This window comes from Pholcus phalangioides, unplaced genomic scaffold (assembly GCF_987345545.1).
Source record: "Pholcus phalangioides strain wild (caught in Gottingen) unplaced genomic scaffold, Ppha-v1.0 ptg000003l_1, whole genome shotgun sequence".
NCBI lineage: Eukaryota > Metazoa > Arthropoda > Arachnida > Araneae > Pholcidae > Pholcus > Pholcus phalangioides.
In genome coordinates, this window is record NW_028301596.1 from 44,816,481 (window position 1) to 44,831,861 (window position 15,381).

Here is a 15,381-nt window from a genome sequence, read left to right on the forward strand (position 1 = left end):
ACTGCACACGCCCCATACCATCACAGAGCCTCCACAAGCTTGAACAGTCCCCTGTTGACATGTAGGGTCCATGGATTCATGAGGTTGTCTACATACCCGCACACATCCATCAGCTCGACGCAATTGGAACCGAGACTCGTCAGACCAGGCAGTACAATGTTGGTGCTGTCGTGCCCAGGCGAGGCGTAAAGCTTTGTGTCGTGCAGTCATCAAGGGTACACGAGTGGGCCTTCGGCTCCGAAAGCCTATATAGATGATGTTTCGTTGAATGTTTCGCACGCTGACACTTGTTGATGGCCCAGCATTGAAATCTGCGGAAGGGTTGCACGTCTGTCACGTTTAATGATTCTCGTCAGTCCCGTTCTTGCATGATCTTTTTCCGGCCGCAGCGATGTCGTAGATTTAATTTTTGACCGGATTCCCGATATTCACGGTACACTCGTGAAATGGTCGTACGTGAAAATCCAAATTTCATCGCTACCTCGGAGATGCTATGTCCCATCTCTCGTGCGCCGACTATAACACCACGTTCAAAGTCACTTAAATCTCGATAACCTGCCATTGTAGCAGCAGTAACCGATCTAACAACTATGCCAGACACTTTTTGTATTATATAGGCGTTGCCGACCGCAGCGTCGTACTCTGATTGGTTCCATATCTCTTTATTTGCATACGCATGCCTGTACCAGTTTTTTTGGCTCTTCAGTTTATATACGCTCCAAGCTTGAAATATTCTGTCTGCTTCCATAGCTTAGATGGTAGAGCACTCGTCCGGCAAACGAGAGACCGGGGTTCGAGTCCCCGGGGGGGGGGCAGTTTTGAATTTTCTTCCATGTAATCTTCATCTCCACAAATAACCAGTCTTTCGATGAATCTTGTATTGACAAGTGGAGAGGACGTTTCTATATATATATATGCGTACATGCTCTTTGTCCCCGACCTAAATCCGGGATCGTAACCGATCAGCCTATTCGTTGTGTTTTTAAAGCTGTGGAATTGCTTCGATATACTTTACGGGCCCATAATTAATTTTGGAACAACCTAATCTATATGAATTTATGCAGTTCAATATTAAAAGACAATACAGACACATTTTCATTTTTGAGGAGATGTAAATAAAATGTTGAAATCAATGTTATTGCATGAATATCCAACTCAAAAGTAGGTCAGGCTAATTACTTCATATTTAATTTTCTGGGTTGCGTAACTCTAAGAACTCAGGAAATTAAATATGAAGACTGAACTCTGTATTTCAAAAAATCAAGAATTCACCGCAATTTTTAAAATTATTGATGTGGCGGAAAACCCCTTACTAAAGTTCCGCATTCCCTACCCGGATCTTACTTGAGACCATAACGGGCAACACGGAAGTGCAATCTACCATTTTCCATTGTGGACACCCGTACAGAAATGTTGTTTGTAGGAGAGTGGTTATCTTATTTTGCCGAATATTTACTTGTGTGGATGACATCCCGTGTATAAAGATGTTGCTCCAGTGCCCATCAAAATTCTGAGCATGGTAATGAAACTCCGGTACAAAAATTAGATCGGTTTGAGGTAACGCGTTGCATTTTTCCATTGAATATCGGTCGATGAATCCGCTGTTGTCATACACTACACTTTGATCTTAGCCAAATGGCCGAGAAGCGATGTGCGGCCATCCACTAGATTAGGAGTGCGCAACCTCCGGTCCGAGGGTCAAACGTGGCGTGCTAAGGGGGTTTCATCTGCTCGAAAAGTTTTCCGGTAGAAAAGTATCAATGAAGCTTTTTTTGGATCACGTAATATCTGCCTCTTTCTTTGAGGGGCATACAAACCATCCGTATATATCCAAGGTAACCAATATGGTGACTTCCTGCGCGACTCATGAAAGAAAAATATCTTGATTAAAGAAACGTGGAAATGAATCTTTTTTAAGTTAAAGTTATCGACCTGCCTGTTTTTGCTCCAAAAAAAATGCTTAAAGTTTCAAAATTTATTCAATGTAGGCCTACTTTATGGGTAAATAATTAAAACATCCTAAACTGTTATGGATTGATGCAGTTGGATATTAAAAGACAATACGGAGACACATTAATTTTCATGCTTGAGAAGATACAAATAAAAAGTTGAAATCAATGTTATTGCATGGATATCCAACTCAAAAGTAGGTCCAGCTAATTACTTTACATTTAATTTTCTGGGCTTTGTATCTCTAAGCGAACTCAATGTTTCGAAAATCAAGATTTCAGTTCAGTTTTCGAAATTACTGATGTGGCGGAAAACCTTACGAAATGTCCACATTTCTACAGTAAAATCAGCAGTTTTAACAATGATTTCTATGGGGATCATTCTTTGCCTGAACTTCAAAGTGATGCTAATGATGATTCTGACGTCTATTCAAAAAGCCTCATTACTGTGAGGATTGAAAAAGTGGAAAACCATTATAAAAGCATATACACGTCTGAAACGCATTGCTAGGGAACCACGTTATCCAGAGTAAACATTCCGAAAGTGATTGTTATGGCCTATTAATCATTGTTGCTCGGCAGTTTTTTGCCCATTTCTGGAATTTGCCCAGCTATGACAAACTTTTAACGTAGCCTATCGTTCATGTCGGGTCCCATTTGGTATATATGCAGAATTTAGCGAAGGGATCCATCTAAAATTATAGATTTGTATAGAGGACACACACAGAAAATCAATTTTTATAGATTTCACATGTTTGTTTTTCTTGTATTGTTGTTTTTTTTTTTGGTTTTTTTTTTGAAAAATCAATCAAAAGACTCCGAGACATTCGATTGTTTTATTGATTTCAACGCTCATAATATTTTTAGTTACAAAGAAAGGAAAAAATTGCATTTTCTCGATAATATTTTCTTCTCATCGTTCAATTATGGAACATCATCCACCATTTTTTTTTATTTTTAGTTTCAAACAGGAACCGTGTCAGTTAATATACAGGTATTTTCTTAAATGCGACTTCTTTGTGTACAATGCATTGTACAAATAAAATATACATAATATGAGGTCTAAAAGGTTCATACCAAGGTTTCGAGAACGAATTTGTTCACAGCCGAGTCAATCAGATCTTTGCTAATTTAGGTATTGCAATGATGGAAGTTCCTAATTGCATTCTAAATCTTATTTTCTACTTTATTGTGCATATCATTATTATTATTTGTTATGCATATCGTATGTTTAAGTGGTAGGAAAAAGCAACGTCATGGATGTAGGATGATAACATAAAATCAAGGCCAACACATTTTGTCCACATTTACATTAGACCTCCGGGCTTTCTAGAGTTAGCTGTTGACTGTTTGGAGTCAATTAGATCTTCATTGATAGGTGAGAGATCCGAGTCGAGATCCAGATTTTAGTTCCGAGATGACTGACTTATCGAACAGCAGGAAAGATCTAATCGACTCATTGTTTTATTTCGCTTCGACTCATTTTCCATTCTCCATGAACAGTGTAATTGGCACCTAGAAATATCTGCGGTATTAATGGGGTAGATGAAGATTTTTGCTGCAGACGTGGACGTTAAAATTCGGAAACCCAGATTTTGATAGTACTGATAGTACCCCAGAACTATCAGTGATAACGTACAGGTTTTAGCTGTTCCTATCAACAGGATTGGCAGCAGTAACACAATTCGTGTATACAGTTTTCTAATTGATCCGGCTATTTTTGAATTTCACTTTTTTATTCTCGAAAATAATTGGGCAAGATTTCATCATTATTACGGGGTGTCTCATGCACCCGAGTGGAGCCCATGACAGTCATAGAGTCAGGGCCCCTCAGTCAGTCCTAATTAATAGAATTTTTTTTTTCATAAAAAGGAACAACAGAGTTTCTTCAGAGAAAATCTGAATCATATTTTCCTAAAAACAGGATACGTCTCTAAAAGAAACCACCTCTTACAATAAGAGATGCTAATTTCTTATTTCTAATAAGCTTTTTTTTTTGTTTTTAGCTCTAAAAATTACATTTATAATTTTAGCATTGAACAAACAGACACCGTATGATGATATAACAACTCAATTTACAAGGCATGTGAAAGAGAGAGGCATTTCTCGATTCCTCAAGGGTGTTTTTTTTTCATATATATATAAAAAAATTAACGTGATCTACACATTAAAGTACCTATATAGGAATACTTTCGTGAGCACTGAAAGTGCCAACTCTAAATTCGTAGAATATATTGTATGTACATCACCAAAAAAAAAAAAAGAGAGAGCACACACAAACACACTCAAATAGTATATCGATATTCGTGACTATCGACGACGACGACGACGGTCTCTTGCGGGAACGAGTTTCTGGGAAGTAGGAATGATCAGAGAGACAGAAGAACGGAGAGTGTTCCACCATTTTTTGGAGCATGTAGTTATTTTGCTTGTCGGCAGATGGCGTCACACTCGCCCTCACTCTGGTATGGCAGCTTTGTATCCGCATTCCGTGCAGTGCCTGGAGGATAGCATCTTGCAGGAGAAGTGGTGAAGTGCGTCGTGAGCTTCTGGGAGAAAAGATGTAGTTTTGTGTTAGTGATGTGATCTTTTTATCCAACTAAAGATACACGTCAATAGCATAAAATACAGAGTATGAACTAGTGCATACTAGATAGGCCGTAAAATAATTAAGTTTGTTAATTTCAGCTGTAGCCCTCCCACACTTCCTCCTGCAAATATGGAAAGTTAATTTATGGCAGATATATTTTTTATGATACAGTGAAACCTCACTGCTATAATACTTGATACACGACGCTCGTTATAACGACACATTACGTTACAGCGACCATTCCATTACAACGACAGGTAGGATAAGTCCTAAATGTTTTCATAGAACGACTACAATATAGGTTTTACTTTCGATATAACACCCTCTCCTCCCAACATAACATCCGTTTCCGGTGGGACAAAGGGGGTCGTTATTTCGAGCGTCGACTGTATAATGATAAATTCCTCTACAACGATATTTTTTGTCTTGTTGGGAAATGCCTGGTGTTGCTGCCTCTCGATATATTATGTGATAATTCCTCAAAAAACATCTTTTCTTTGTCCGTATAGTATCTTTTTTTTCGATATTTCACTGCTTTCCTAAAACTATTTGCTTGCTAATAAATTAAAACATGAGCTACATACACATATATTACCAGTTTTTTGTAAAAATCAAGATGAGGACGCACTCTCCAACTGCTTTGGTAACGACTCGATTATGACTGCTCACAACAGATGGCACCGCTATACTTTAAAAAACTATGACAGTTTTCAGTTGCATTAAAACGGAATTGCTATTACTATTTTTTCTAGGGTTACGGATTCTCAAATTTAGAAAGACATGTGCACGTGCTCTCAGAAAATTCCCTACATATTTTCACAATAGATGACGCCTGTATCTGTACCAATAGAAGAGAAGTATAACTAGGATTACCTGATCTGGAAACTGAGAAAGGAGGATGCCTGCGCACGCACATAGTTAGTAACGTCACCTTTCCCAGTTTTTACAATAAATGACGCCACTATTCCGATCAATAAAACCGGCCACAACAGTAATTTTTCCCAACTCTGAAGCAGAACTGCTAAAAAAACGCAGAAACTGAAAAAATTCTGGGAATTTCGGCGGCTATTGGTAAATGCGCGTGGGGGAGAAAACTCAAAACAGTCTTATCAATAAAGAAATATGTTTCGAAGTGGGGGAAAAAGTTTCCCCCAGAAAAAAGGAAAATAATTCCGGAGACCTGAAAAGGAGGACAAAAGGGCGAATTTTCCGAAACGTATAAAGACGCTTGAAATGGCATCAGAAAGGAGGACGGTTGGTAACCCTGAGCACAACTGTTTTCCAACCAGAACAGAGGCTAATTTTACATTATGTTTCGGCAAATGTGATAAATTGATGTTGTTATGCATATACTTTATTAATCACTTTGGTAAGTTTGATAAATTTATCACTTCTATCGGCGAATATGCATGATACCCGAGCGTCGTAGATAAATTTGATAATTACTTGAAATTTATGGCCTTTATCTGCTGTTATGCATAACATCCTTGTGTAATTGGTGACTGATATATACGAAAAAAGAAAATCAAAATGAATCTTATAAGTGATAAATTATATTAATATGTTAAATAATATTATATATGTGTGATGAATAGCGTCGGCCCCCGACATAATGATAAATTTTACGATCGTACCCCGATATAATGATACAATACATGTATGAATATCATACAGTACTATTTATCATGTTTACCAGAAACGCGGAGCTTGGGTATCATGCATAATCACCGGCAAAAGCGATAATTTTTTTAGTATTTATTAAATTTACCAACGACGTTGGGGGGGGGGGGAGTTTACATGTATAAAGTTCATTCATTTTTAATCCCATTTCCATGACAGAATATAAGAAACCTTTCGAAGAAATCTCATGATTTTGTTACTACCAACTGAAATAAAACTATGCTTTTGATAAAGGAACACTCTACGAATATAAAACATTAATTTGCGTATAATAAATAGCCATGCAATAAAGAAAATGGACGGAAATCTCAATCAAGACACTCTCTACCAGTGAAACATGTATTTCTTCATTGATACGACTGTTTTTGTGGTTTTTCCTCCCATACGCATTCACCAACAATCGTCGAAACTCCCAGAATTTTTTTTGTTTCTCCTTTTTTTAGCGGTTCTGTTTAGAGTTGCGGAAAATTATTGTTGTGGCCGGTTTTACTGGTCAGAATAGTGGCGCCATCTATTCTAGAAATATGATAAGTGACTTCATTAAGGGTGAGGATATGCGACCGTCCTCTTTTCTCAGTATTTAAACCTGGTAAACCTACCACAAGAGCAAAATTTCCATTTTGACTATGGTGACCATACATCCCGTATTTCCGGGACAGCCTCGGTTTTTCTGTTTTTTTCGGTGTCCCGACTTTTTCACGTATTTCTGACGAAGTTGTGAGTATTTATTCTTTATTTTATTCTTCAAATCAACGATTGAAATTACCATTCCAAGTCAGAAATTACGTTAAGATTATTACGACTACAAACAAGAATATTCATTCACAGATTTGTCACGGTCTTTTTTTAATTCACTGCAATTTGAAGTGGAGGTTCATTTCCAGTGATTGGCGACTTTCGCGTGATTTTAGCATGAGATGGTGACTTTGCTGACTTTTGCCATTATTTTTGGCGATAATTAGCAATGTCCCGTATTCCTCGTATTTCGAACCCCAATTTCCCATATTTTGCTGGAGCAAATATGGTCAACGTACTTTTGACAATATTTTTCTCACACATTCTGACAAATGTGCTGTCATCTTCCGAGGAAAATACGTAATCAAGTATTTTTCAATACAAAAGTATTGCACTGCATTAATTTTTTCAAAAAATTCTTTTGTTTGGTGAACTTTTGAAATTTCCCACTATTTTCCCCACGAGTTACCACAGAACCTGGTTACCATCACTGCTTCCTAATGACTTATGTCCAAGGAATTAAAAAAAAAAACAGAAGTAAAACTAGTACTGCCATCTAGTATTGATAAAGAAAACCTATTTAGTTCTTCATTCTGTCGATAGATAGCAGCACGCGCTATTCTAACTGCGATTCTTCAACTTCGAGGCGCAAATACGCAAGCGAATCTCTCCCTCTCCCCTATTTAATACTAGGTTTACCGACATTTTCTACATACCTATCTCTTATCATATCGAAAAGGGTCAAAATAACCCTCCCGGTGAACCTAGTGTTAAAAACATTTCTATGCAGAAAAAAAAGCCGAAGTTCCAACTCTGCTCAAACACGACTTTTTGTAGCTTTTTACGTGTAGCATTCTTTGAAGAAGAACTGAAGTGTACTAGAACAAGGGCATGGGGGGCCTGTGCTCCACCACCCCCACCCATTGGTATAATTTTTGTAAATAAAATTTGTAAAAAAAAATATTGGAAGAAGTTGACATCCGAATGGGCCTCAAAATTTTTTAGGCCCTTGTCCCACGTGCTTCGCTGGCCCATACGGGAAACAGAAACTGTGCAGACTTCGAAAATTCACGCATAAACCAAACATATCAATTAGCTGCCGAGTTCTTTGCTTCTCAGATTCCTAAGACAGGTGGCAGTACGTTACCACACATAACAAACATTCCTCAGGAACAAAATCACCCCGCTTATGAAGTCATTTTTATTTGGTCTGCAGGGCTGACGTTATTTCGACGTCTGACTGTACAGTGGAACTTCTCACGACGGACATTCCTCATTAGCGGGCACTTTTCTGAGGCCGGGGTTATACTGTAAAAGTTTTTAAAAAAGTTCTTCAATAAAACTTTAAAAATGCAACCAATAAGCGTATCGGTTACATTGGATCGAATGTAATAAATACACTTATTGGTTGCATTTTTCAAGTTTTATAAAAGAACTTGCATCAAAATTTTATAGTGTTATGCCTGCCTGAGTTCCATGTAACTTCAAATTAGAACAGCGTTTTCCAACGTATACTCGGCGACGATGGCATAGGTGGTTCTCAGGCAGACTTGATGAAATTATTCACCCACTATAACTGTTGATATTAGTAAATATCCATATGGGTTCAAATCTTCCATACATCATCGAGGAGAACACCGGAAATTGCTATCCTAAATACGGGATGTCTGAATTTTGCCAAAAATTGCAGTTTATTGCTTCAAATGCAATTTGCCAATTACTGCTAAAGTTGCTGAAGGTCTGCTGCGAATCGCAGTAAACAAAAAATTATTTCACGAAAGAAATATTGAAATGCTCCAATGATCATATTTCATTGAGAAAAATACGGTAAACTGGGTCAGTTATACGGTAAACTGTATTATTATCTTAAGTAATAATACGTAAAATACGGGCCATCACCAATTGTCATCAGAAACAGACAACAAATTGTCAGAAGTAGGCACAATCACCAATCGAAATTTGAGGACAAAACGTTAAACCTGACAAATATGTAAGATGAATATTATTTATAATTTTTGCCGTAATTATAAAAATATAATTTATGTCAGGAAAACACTGTATTCACGACTTTAGTAAGTATTGTAAATTCAAATAAATGTCGTTGAAAAAAACGGGACATATACAAAAAAAAAAATCGAACAACGAAAATTGCAGGAATGTCCCGTAATACGGGACGCAAGTGGTCCGTCAAACTGCTTCAGACATTTTACTGGTCCTTCTTTTCAGAAAGGGAACACTAAATTGGAGTATTTCACTCATTTGTCGGGGTTTGAAAAAATTGAAAATAAAAAATTTCATTTTTCAAGCAAGCATTGCATACTTTTCTCCCGAGAAAAAGCGCCTTGAAGAACATTCTTTTTGGAGTCTTTTCTGGGACTCAGTGCACAGTTTAAAGGCATAGGGGGCCCACCCGGACACGGTGCTGGGTCCTCGTGATATTTTTTCGCGAGTAAGTATTTAAATTATATAGGTGGCCTTCTAGCCAGATGAAGGGGACCCCGAGAAAAATCCTTTTCCTCGGTGGCCTATGATGCTTTTAAGACTGTTCTGGACTTCGTGATAAATTTTTTCGTGTTAGTATAAATGTTGTGCCATGAACTTTGAAATTTTCTGTAGTCCTCGGACCCTATAATTTAGTGACTACACATGGAAAATTTTTCCTGTATTGATTTTTACGATAATTGTTATTGTTGAACAGCATTACTTCGTTTTGTCTTGCAAAATATATAATAACTAGCTATAAAACCCCGGTGCTGCCCGGGTTTTCTTCAATTACAGGGAGGATTGCAAAAGTGACAAACCGTCATAAAGGATTAAACTATTATACATAATACTGGCAGCATTAAAGAAGTGACAAACCATTGTAAAGACATATACGTGTCTAAAACGCATTGTTAGGGGAACACAGTAACCAAAGTACACATTCAGAAAGTGATTGTTCAGGCTCAGAAACCATTGTTTCCCGACAGTTTTTGGTCCATTTTGGGCATTTACCCAGCTCCGACAAACTTTCAAAGTAGCTCATCTGAGTCATGTCGGGTCCCATTTGGCATACAGGGTTATTTAGAAAAGATGGGAAAAGCTTCAAGATGTTGTAGTACACACCAATACAAACAATTGTCATCAAAGAATGCATGGTCTAACATGAAATGCAAACGCATTTCGAGACGGCCGCTCCGCAAACGTGAAAACGGCATTCCTGTTGAAATTTATCGGGTGAAAAAAGAAGATCACCATGCATGCAAATATAACCCGGAGAAGAAGAAAACGTATGCAAATCTGCGTCACAGTGATTAAAAGGCGTGGACGACAGCTCTGTGAAGTTATTCCAGCGTGCAAACGCGCGCGCGTTATAACAGCTGTAACGTACCGAACAATGGCGCAGTAATACTGCAAAAAGCAGACATGCATTTCGTTCACGGAGCTGCAAACGGAAGCACCACAGCATGGGCGGAAATACGGGGGGGGGGGCGTGGGGGCATTGCCCCCCCCCCAGCGTCAAAGGTGAAGTCGACCGATCTAATGTATATATGCATATATGAATTGACATCATCATCATCGTGCCCCCCCAGCAATAATGACCGTGTTCCCCCAGACTTCCAAGTCTATGACCGCCTATGTACCACAGAGGAAGCACAAATGTACGTTGAGTGTTTTTCCCAGAGGCGGTTGCCCAACCCGAAAACTTTTGCGTGCTTGCATCGGCAGCTGTGCGAAACGGTATCATTTCTTTTTTCCCAGTCTGATGCAGGTCGTATAAGGACTGCCAGAAAAGCAGGTGCGGAAGACGAGATTTTGCAGGTGGTGGCAGATCAGCCAACTACAAAATGTGAGCTGTGGGCCGCAATGTACAACATGGGGGATGCCGAAGGGTGAGAGGTTGCACCCATACCTTTTTCAACGAATCCAAGCATTGAATGAAGGAGATTATGCTCGTCGCGTAGACTTCGCCCGCTGGCTCCTAGAGCAGAGTTCATCACGCCCAGATTTTGCGGCAACTCTTCTTTTCTCCGATGAATGCACTTTCGCACGAGATGGTGCATTTAATATCCGCAATAAACATATCTGGGCGTCTGTAAATCCACATGCGCATCAGCGACGCTTCTCCATCCATTTTTGGGGGGCAGAAATCACCGGCGACCACCTAATAGGACCGAATCTTCTGCCAGAATGCTTTGACGAGAGTAAATACCGAAAGTTTCTGCAAGAGGTGCTGCCAGAGTTGCTGGAGGATGTTTCATCTGCCCTCCGGTAGCGTATGTGGTTCCAGCACGATGGAGCTCCAGCCCATTTTGGGCGAGAGGTACGGCATTATCTGGACGTTACTTTTCCAAAACGATGGATTGGGCGAGTCGGTCCTGTAGCTTGGTCACAACGATCGCACGATCTCTCGTGTATTGATTTCTCTTTATAAGGGGACAGCTGAAGAGTCTGGTGAATGAGACTCTTCTTGACTGTGAAGAGGACCTAATCGCAAGACGCAAGACTTTCGGTTGCTGCTGGGGAAGTTTGCGATATGCCTGGAGTATTCCAGAGCGTTCGCCAATCCCTCCTTCGCCGCTGTTCTTCTTGCATCACCGTTGGCGGTCGCTCTTTTGAGCAATTATTGTAAATTATTCATTAAAATTATTTTTTTAACGTATACGTTATTCTTTCTTCTCGTATCCTCGGTTTTACTATGTTGCGCCCTGTAGCACGTTTGCATTTCATTTTAGACCATGCATTCTTTGATGAAAATTTCTTGTTTTTGTGTTTACTACCACCTCTTAAAGTTTTTCCTATCTTTTCTGAATCACCCTGTATATGCAAAATTTGACTACGATCGGTCTAAAATTGTAGATTTGTATAGAGAACACATTATGATATTATAGTAATAATTATGCTTATATAAGTAATTCGTTGAACTCAATTGTAACGACACCTTGATTATAACGTCAATAATTTTGTGTTAACGATGGAAAATTCCGGGGGGGAGAGGGGGGGGGTGGTAGAAGCTACGGGTATAACATAGGATCTTATGGGTTAGATTGCGTTGAGGGGGATGGAAGAAAAAATTTCTGAAGAAGGGGGGAGGCGATGGGACAAAAAGGTTGGGAACTATGATGTAAGGGGTATTGGAAACTTTTCTCCAAATTTACTTAGTTCCCGAGAGGCGATCTCTATCTCAATAGTTCATTCCTTTTCCGCTAGAGGAACTATGTGTCAATTTTCTTGTTTCATCAGTAACATTGTTACTTAGCGACCATGTTGTTGATGACTTTCTACAATATTTAATATGACATTGAACCGACTTTGTTTACATTATAACAATGGTTTTCGAAATTTCCCACGGCAATAGTCATCTCTTTCCAACAATGCAATTATTTCAACAATACGGATTTTTGAGCTAGAAAATATGCATGAGATTAAACCCTTATATTTCTACAACAAAAACAAATAGAGCGACAGAATAAAGGCTAGATGATAAATTAGATGCGTTTCATCAGATAAAGCTATCTTAACGCCCTCTAGTGATAAGTTTAATAACTTTCTGGCTTAATATTCCAGTTTCCAAGCCAAACAAAATACAAAGAAAATTATAGTAATATAGAAGAATAGTAAAAAATATAAAAACTGTTTCTTCAAAAATGTCCCTGGTGAAAAACTCTTTAAGGTGGGGGGTCGATTTTCATTTCTCCGAGCAATTGACTCTTCACAGAGGTGGTCTTTAACAGAGGTGCATTTTGTGAAACTTGTGTGTAAAAATAAATGATTCCCTCATTTTTTAAACGGAATCACATTTATGTAATCCGTGCTATGTTTCTTAGTGTAAAATTTATGTAGATATTTGAAAGCATGGTCTGTATTCAGAGCCACCCTTAGAGGGGTGAGCAATAAGTGCAGTAGCACCAGGACCGTTCTTTGAGGAAGTGGGGGGGGGGGTATACCATGGTAGTAGAAAAAGAAAAATTATGATTTTTTTTCCCGTGATAAGCTAAGGGGCTGCACTTAAACTATGAAAAGTTTATGAATATTTTATCAGCATCGATTCACACAAAGGTTCACGCAGTTAGAGTACAGTATATGAAATGATTGTTTAGCTGTAATTAATGTTTCGAATCACTAGATGTCACGTAGAGACTACTTCACCAAACACCAACTCCGGCCATATCGCTATATTGCAATTTACTGGCATTAATGAGATAAGTTGGAAATGAAGGCGCTGTCTATCGATGGTCGTCTCAAGCTCGTTAGGGAAAAATACCTTATCTATATCCTCCCTCGTATTTGAGTTTCACTATCCTGACCCTGACAGGTACCAGATTCACGGACCAGGCACGTGGTCCCCACAAGAGTGGGGCTGACAGGGCTCCAGACCTGGGTGCCCGGGACAAATACCATCATTTTTGTTTTGATTTTTAATGCAATAAATTCACTGTAGTACTCCCGTAAAAAGTCCGGCTTGGGGGTCCCAGCCTAGCACCACCCAACCCACACGGGTAGAGGGCTTACATCCTGGACGGAACAGAGCCCGGGTCGTGTCTGGTTTGCAGCCTAGGGGCCCTACCCCAGGTTGTGGGGGGGGGGGGACATGCCTGTGACAGTAACCTTCACGATGGTAGACGAGCATCTTACCATCACGCCACTCGGGAGCTTTTGGTAGAGACTGTCACGTGTTTGAAATGTCTCAACGACCTGAAAACACACTAATACAAATACAAAGGCCACAACAGGCAAAATGATCTCAACGAGGTTATCTGATCGCTAAAACGTGTTTGTGCACGTAAATCCTTTATACTTTGCAAGCATATAAAAAGGTAATCTAACTAGAATCATCTGGTTTTTTTTTCCTGCTTTCTCCAAATTCCCAGATTTCCACTTTTGGTGGATCCTTGCACAGGAGAAGAGAAAATACATTTCATTAAAAAGAAGGATCCAGATAAAAAAAATATATATATATTGGAGAGGTTAACAAACAGGTCGCTGAGGAAAAACATCTCCCGATTTTAATTTTTCCGGAATTCAACACTACTACCTATATCGCGTCCTTTCAACTGTTGATGAATATACCGTTATTTTGTGTTTGAAATATGGCCTGTCGATATTCAATAAGACTATTGATCGAATTGAACACAGACGTAATGCCTCGTTTATCTAAAGCAACACCTGATATAAATCGTCCGGCCTTCAACTGACATTGCGGGTTTTATATCTTTATATCCACGATTTGTAGATCAATATCCACGATAAACAACTCCGAAAAAAATATTCATCAGTAATTTCTTTTCTTTTCTTTTTTATCTCGAATTCATCAGTAAGTCCATCAAAACTGGACTCTGGTCATTACTGTGTGGCATCGGGTAATTAAGAGCGAGAAAATCACACACACACAAACGCTATCCTAGACGTCTGAATGGCGTCGTCCACCGTCGAAAATTACTTATCTTGCTATTTAACTGGTTTTTTTTACTTAGATAGCGTGAGAGAATAGTATTGATGTACAAAATGGCGGATCTCATTTCAAACTTAACACAAAAGGCGAGAGAGAGAGAGGCAAAACAAAACTTTGATACTCAATTGGAACCGATAGGTAAACGTTAATGACACTTGTTCAGTTTCATTTAAGAGATGTCAGAGAAGTCATTAGCCGGGAGCGTGAAAGGATCTCCCGCCTAATATATATATAACATTTAAGTGTCCTCTCCTTCCCATCATTATTAAGTGTCCAGTCGATGTATCGGACTCGGACTATTTGTAAATACTCATTTTAGTTCGGGATTGCGGCTATTAAAAGTAAAGAGAGTCTCTCTCTCTCTTATGCAATCAGTACCGGCGTTAAAAAAGTAGTAGAGAAAAAACAACTGTGAATCGATGGACACTGATTGGCATTTGACGTTTTCTCTTTGCTGAGATGACGTGACAGCATCATAGGTCCATTCTGGTAGGTCACGAATAAGACATGTCTTATTCTAGTAGGTTAGTCATCATTTTCAATGGAACTGCGATTAAGTTTGAAATTTTTGAAAGTTAATGAAATAAACTTTTACACAGACCTAAGCAATTTATTTTTTTAGGAATTTTGAAAAAAATTCAAAATTTTTGCATTTTTGATACTCAAAAAATGTATTAAAAACATAAATGTCAGCAAATTCTTTCAATTTTTTTTTATCCTTTTTTTTTGTTATCACACTTTATACAATACAATACAAATACAACGCCACAACAGGCAGATTGCCCAACGAGATGGCTGACTTAAGAACATCATGGATTCCCCGAGTCCTACCTACTACTGCTACACCACACATGCACCCCGCCCCCGCGGAACCCCCAACGAATCGGTACATGCGGGAATGTGCGTGTACGTGTAGTGAAACCTGACGTGAAGTTTTTTGTTTCTCTGTAATGCTTGTTATGTGTAGTGCTGCCATCTGCCACCAGTTTTTCTAA

At 38.9% G+C, this 15,381-nt stretch overlaps 1 protein-coding gene across 4 annotated transcripts in view; it reads right to left on the reverse strand.

Moving 5' to 3' along the window:
* Nucleotides 1–2,771: 2,771 nt before the first annotated feature.
* The window catches only part of fuss (SKI family transcriptional corepressor fussel), a 103,953-nt gene continuing 91,343 nt past the window's right edge, over nt 2,772–15,381 (reverse strand). For 2 of the 4 annotated variants that reach the window (XM_089248671.1, XM_089248655.1), the window contains exon 9: nt 4,337–4,498. In XM_089248671.1, the coding sequence (XP_089104797.1) occupies nt 4,407–4,498 (92 nt within the window). In that variant the 3' untranslated portion in view covers nt 4,337–4,406. Of the gene's footprint in view, nt 4,499–15,381 lie in introns of all 4 variants that reach the window. The other 2 variants (XM_089248662.1, XM_089248648.1) reach the window with 2 other exon arrangements.